This window comes from Meleagris gallopavo, chromosome Z, assembly GCF_000146605.3.
Source record: "Meleagris gallopavo isolate NT-WF06-2002-E0010 breed Aviagen turkey brand Nicholas breeding stock chromosome Z, Turkey_5.1, whole genome shotgun sequence".
Lineage (NCBI taxonomy): Eukaryota > Metazoa > Chordata > Aves > Galliformes > Phasianidae > Meleagris > Meleagris gallopavo.
Window position 1 is genome coordinate 12,649,536 of NC_015041.2, and position 6,326 is coordinate 12,655,861.

At 36.6% G+C, this 6,326-nt stretch overlaps 1 protein-coding gene across 1 annotated transcript; it reads left to right on the forward strand.

The window, feature by feature from the left end:
* The first annotated feature begins 818 nt into the window (after positions 1-818).
* LOC104914866 (growth hormone receptor-like) lies at positions 819-6,320 on the forward strand. The gene is made up of 4 exons (XM_019610382.2): positions 819-964; positions 3,906-4,066; positions 5,114-5,292; positions 6,088-6,320. Exons 1-4 carry the CDS (start codon positions 957-959, stop codon positions 6,100-6,102), a joined length of 363 nt encoding a protein of 120 aa, XP_019465927.1. The 5' UTR covers positions 819-956; the 3' UTR covers positions 6,103-6,320.
* The last annotated feature ends 6 nt before the right edge of the window (positions 6,321-6,326 follow it).

The window sequence follows — 6,326 nt, forward strand, 5'->3', positions numbered from 1 at the left end:
TAGTGAAGATAGATAAGCACTTCCATTTGCTGTGATTCCTTCTGGAAAGCTTCCTAGGCCAAGTAGGAAATTATGGCATTTTGGAATGACTGCTTGATTAGACCTTTAAAAATTAGGAAGAAGTTACAAGCTTACTTTGAAAGCAGTGAATCATATGCACAGCTTTTGTTTTTATTTTTCTCACAAGGCTGACAAGGCTGAGCAATTGTACCAGTCATTTCATGGATCTGCATAATTTCAGCTTTGAAAAATAATGGAAATTATGAATATTGAAGTAGCATGTGGCAGAACAGGCACATGCTTTTGAGCTGTCCTCATCTCTGTCAGAGTAAGGCTATATCTGCACAATGAAAAATACACAAATCTGAACTCAGTTCAAGGTAGCAACTCTAATGATAGCAATACAGGCCCCGTCACACTGCTAAACTGTTCAGGTGAGTAAATCTAGTGCTTTGGTTAGTCTAGCGCTGAGCTCTGCAGTACCATACTTCCCTTAAAACAGAGCTTTTCTTTAGAAAGGCGGGAATAATTCAGGTATATCTGTACTGAACTACAGCTCTAGCATTGGCATACCTCCATTCTGGGTACCAGACCATGGCACTAACATCTCCATTCTCACAAAAGAAAGCTGGATCCATCTTTGAAATTCGGCCTTTTACAGATGTAGACATCTAGATATATGCATGTAAGAAGAATTTATATCTTGCCTCATTGCTCGTAAGCAATTGGAAGGAAAGTTAATTATGTATAAGAAGTCCTGTGCTTCATTTTAACAGCATATTGGTCCAGTTTATGTATTCTTTTGATTTATCCGATTCTGTCTTCTGCCATTTTTCTTGATAGATCTTCTGCAGTGGCCACAAATCAGCAAATGCAGATCACCTGAGCTGGAGACATTTTCGTGTTATTGGACTGATGGAAACCTCACTACTTCAGGAACAATACAACTGTTGTATATGAAAAGGTACGAAAGGGTATATGTTGTATATGAAAGCAGTAGAAGAGGGAGGAAAAGGATGGGAATTCATTCTTATTCTAACCTACTATACGTAGATTGCTCCAAAAGTAATGCCTCCTACTTATTTCCCTGGAAACTACAGCAGCTACAGAAAGTGCAATAATGCTGTTTGATAAAGCAAATTTGCAGCTACACAACAGTCCTTTTCAACATAGTCACCACTGTTAGCTCTGCAATTTTGCAAGCAGTGAGCAAGAACATGTATACTGCACTCATAAACATCTGCACCAGCCTAGAAGAACCACTGATGCTTTTGCCACTGCTGAAACAAACTGCCCACCACCTCACTGCGCTCACATCCATGTTTGGTTCTATACCAACATTCAGCAAGCATCAATGAATGTCAGTGGGTGCCATTTTTTGCTAGGGGAGGAATTCAGTGTCACCCTTTTGCTTCAGACACACTTCCGTGTCAGATGCCATTGTGTCAGACTGCCCCTCTGCTGCCATTTGTCACACAGCAACAAAATGTAGTGGGATACTAGTGGGAAGGTTCACCCTCTGCCCTATGCCATACCCCAACATCCGGCCCTGGTGTCATGGGCCAACATAATGAGGTATTACTTTCGGTGCAGCCCTCATATATGCCTGTTAACTCATTGTTGTTAATTTTTCACTATAATACAAACAATAATGTATTGAAGGGCACAAAACTGTGTTTTAAGTGCATATTTTTGAATTTATTTGTTAATTATCAAACTTTGCAATCATGAACTTTACATGGGAATTCAGTAAGAAAACATTCTTACCAAATGTAGATCTTGGCTTCAGAATCTGAAATTGAACTCTGTATGGGTTGGGAAAGGAATTTCTAATAGGGAACCTCAGTTTGCTTCCTAACAATTTAACATGTAGCTGTGATATTCAATATGTCTGTGTACTGAAGAAGAATTTGTATACAAGCCCTTTTCAGTTTTTATTAAAGTTGTATAAAACACTCATTGGTCAACTGCTAAATTATTGCTAATAAGTCTGAATGTGCAGATCTAGGTAAAAACCATACTCTGAGACTGGGGATTATGTTTCACAGAGTTCTGTGTAGTTCAGATTTACGTTCCACTGCAGTTTTTGTAAATTTCTGCTTGTAAAATGATTAGCCAGAAAGAGGACATGCCCACTAGCAGTAATGGCTAATTGGGAAACAGAAGCCTTTTTACTCAGAGCAATAGGAGAAGGATGTGTGTTTCTCTTCCATCTAATGTACTGGCTTTCAACCTTTCTGATTTACAGAAACTTCCTGCAGGTGATAATAAATTTGCTCAGGAAAAAGCTTCACAACAAAGCTTGTTTTCTTCTTTACCTTTCTAAGACCTAGAAATACAGGGACCCAAAGCAAAAACACTGTTAAAGTGTAAATGTTGAGCTGACAACATCAGTGGCATCCACAAAGATGGTACAAACTTTAAAAAATTAAGCTCAGTTCCACATATGTTGAAAAGATCATGTATTTCATCTTTGCCTCAAAAATTAGTATGCTACAGTAAAAGATGTGAACTGAAAAATCATGTTAGAAGTATTTCTGTTTCAAGGGGCAAGCAGTATTTAAAGCTCAGGATTCAACTATATCAAGTAATTCAGTCTCTTGTTTAACATGAGCCATAGCATCTGAAGTGTCTGACCTTTATCAAGTCCTGGCTTTGACAGAGCTACAGCATTTCCTTTAGAGAAGTGTCTGGTCTCATCAGATAAGCACAAGACTCTTGCCTAGTGACACAAACGCTTCCCTTTCACTTACGTAGCATCTGTCTTTTTTATGTCTTAAAGACCCACTCCAGCATTGAAGGATGCAATTGGAATAATTGTTTAAGCCTAATCCTCCTGTACAGTATGAGCAACTCTTAGTAAGGAAGAGCATTAACATTATATCTTTAGCAAACTGAGACTGTAATTGCTGAAAAGTTCCCTATTCAGTCTATATTTGGGCTGAGAGATAGTATTGAGAGAAAGATCAGGAATGGCATCTGTTCATTCTGAGATATTTCAGAAACAATGCATAAAAATCTTTCACTTTTCTTGTAGAATATTTCTAGTAAACTAGTTGTTCCCATTTTGCTTTAACTGAAGGATTTCTATTGTTTGGACCTTCTGGTTCATTTCAGCTTGGTCTTATGAGAATGACCCTACAAAATCCATAACAACTCTTAGTCCAAGAATTCACGTCACTCTTCAAATTTGCTAGTTTCTCTTCTTTTTAAGAGATAAAATGAAACATACAAAAATGACATTTCCTATTACAGTTCTTGTATTTACAAAGAGCACTCATAAATGTTTGAACAGAATAGGAGTGGAAAAAGGTGGTTTTATTGCTAGTACTTCCAGTGTTTTAGAAGTTCTTTATCCCAAGTAAGATAGCTTTTTCTCTGTATTTCTTCTCTTTTCTTTCACATCTTGCTGATATGGGTTGTTTTGTGTCAGCATTTGCCCTCAGGCACTTTCCCATGTGAGTATTAAGTGTCCCATTGCCTACATTCCCATCATTTTCACCAGTGGAAGTCCACTGCCCATAGTTTTGCAAGTGGTGCAGCGCTGATCTGCCTTGCAGTCTGGCTTTCAAGTTTTGGATCTCATCATACAGATAGGTGCCTTATTGCGATTAATTTTGCCTGAAGAGCAGTTACTTAAAGGCATGTTAAATGACTCTCTGACTGTTCTTTCAGAAATGCCATCCAAGGCATAGAAATGCCACTAGCAGTACATGAAATATTTATGGAGGTTGGTTGAATAGTAGTTTCATTCCGTTGTAAATCACAGGAAATACTGACACATTTTCTTACTTCTATAGAAGATACGACTTATCAACAGCATGTCTTCTAACATCTATAGTTTGTACTTTGTAAAATCCATAAATCTCCCTCTCACATATCTCATGTTTTTGTTGTCCTTCTAGGAATGATGAAGACTGGAAAGAATGTCCTGATTATATCACTGCAGGAGAAAATAGCTGTTACTTCAACACATCCTACACCTCGATTTGGATACCGTATTGTGTTAAGCTTGCCAATAAAGACGAAGTATTTGATGAAAAATGTTTCAGTGTTGATGAAATAGGTACCCTTCCATTATGCATTTTATCTCTATAGTTTTTTAGTGCAGTAGGTGTGATTCTGTAAGCTTTCATACTTTATTTGAATTCTCCCCCTGAGAACAGTTTCTATAAAATAATACATATAGGAGGCAATTTGAATTTATAAAATATATAATGTGATCTACATCTAGATAATATTGCCACTGTTGAGAGCAATCTAAAAGGGTGAAAGCAAATATGTCATTTTACTTTATGAGTACCAGTGCTCTCAAGTGTGTGCGTCAGTGTTTATCTTTGCTGTCACTGATTCCTTTCTAGGGAATGCTTATGTACCCTTGGTCACTGTGATCAAGAATGGTGCTAAAGTCTTGATTCTGCAAGATTCTGGAGCCCCACAGATTTTTGTTCCTGAACCAAATAGACTTTTGTTCCTGAATCAAAACGTCTGCAGAGTCAGGATGTTTAGCATTTCTGGGTTAGATGTTATATTTAGTGTAGTATGAATTGTGACTGGGATTTCCAGACATCTTTGCTGGTCATTATCAATGGTGTATGCACATGCAGTTAAGACTGTATTCCTACAAGTGACTAGAATGTACCCACTGTGCCCTTTTGTTCAGCTGAGCAACATCAGAATTACTTTTCAGATACTGATTTTCAGTGTATTTCTGCATTATTTCTGAGGTTGTTACCAGATATTTGTATTCTGTGTGACTTCAATTACTTGTCAAGAGAACTCACTATAAATTCTGATGGAGAGTTGTTTATGTCTCAGTGTTTTATAAGCCACTTTTGGAAATCATAATTAAATAGGTAGTATATTCTTAGTCTTCTTTATTAACTATTCAGCTGAGATTTATGCAGAGCACGTCTGCTGTTGGTGGCTAGCTACCTTCTTGTTACCAGACATCTAGTGATTTTGTCATTGATGTTCATAGGTTTAGATTTTAATCAGCAAATGTGTGGTCAATATGCTTTTTTTAGTCTTGAAATAATGTAGCTCTTATAGTAAGAATGGTCATTTTGATTTGAAAACTGGTTGTTTTATTCCAAATACTCTGTTTAAACAGTACTACCTGATCCCCCTGTGCATCTTAACTGGACTCTGCTAAATACTAGTCAGACTGGGATCCATGGGGATATTCAAGTACGATGGGATCCACCACCAACAGCAGATGTTCAGAAAGGATGGATTACTCTGGAGTATGAATTGCAGTACAAAGAAGTTAATGAGACAAAATGGAAGGAGGTATGGAGGAAATGTTTATTATGCAGTAGTCATAGTCCAGTGCAGGCTTGGTCTGTCCCTCCCCATTTGTCCCATTTTGAAAAGCTACAGTATTGTGAATGCTAATTACATGATACCTTAAATTTTAAACAATAAACACATATTCTTCTGAAATTTTCTGGCAGACATTTTAACTTTATATATCAAGATAGCTGGTATACAAGTATGATTATGAGATCCTGAAATCCCTGTGTTATATTGCAAAGTGTAGCAGTAATCAGATACATAAAGGTTTTCAAGGATAAAATGTTTCTCTGTTGTTTTTCCTAAGCCTCAGCTATTTGAAAAAGTACACAGTATTTTTAGTATATGGAACAGGAATCTTACATTTGTAAAATGTCACTATGTCTGTCCAGATTCTTCAGTGTTCTAATAGTTTTAAATATTGTTCTAATGAATTTTTTAAAAGATTGAATTATGTTCTAAAATTGGATCAATAAGCTAATGAATTCAAGGCATTGGTAAAACACATAAATTTCAAACAAGACAGAAATGTATAATTTGTGAATGTATAGGTAGTCCATGAAAGCATGAGGTGTTTAATTCTTGAATCTTTTCCATTTTATTCTAAAAATCACTAACTTTTCATGGAGTCTTCCTGTTATGGGGGAAATTATTCTACCCACCTTACCTGAATGTATATAGAGACTTACGGTCAGGATGTTGTAGAATATTTGCATATATAGACTTTTTTCTGAATACCTGACCGATGTAATGTCTTCTCAGACCACAACTCTTCCTTTATTTTCTTACTAGAATGAATTGAGGTAAACGGCAGAAGGAAAGCAGGTAATACTGCTGAGAATTTGTCTTAATCTCCAAAAGGCAGGTTTACCAGCTGAAACATAGCTAAGACAGACCTTGGACTCCTTCTTTCCTCTGATCCTTTTTAATATTATGTTTTTCAGTCTCCTCTTGTTGGTAAGAGTCAAGACTAACAGGCCCTATATTGTCTGTAACTTTTTTCAAATACTTGCCTGAATTTATTTCTATAT

Excerpts from the sequence above, each read along its gene's own strand:
- LOC104914866 (XM_019610382.2), top strand. Across the intron at positions 4,067-5,113 it reads TTTCAGTGTTGATGAAATAG|TACTACCTGATCCCCCTGTG; the intron begins GTACCCTTCCAT and ends CTGTTTAAACAG.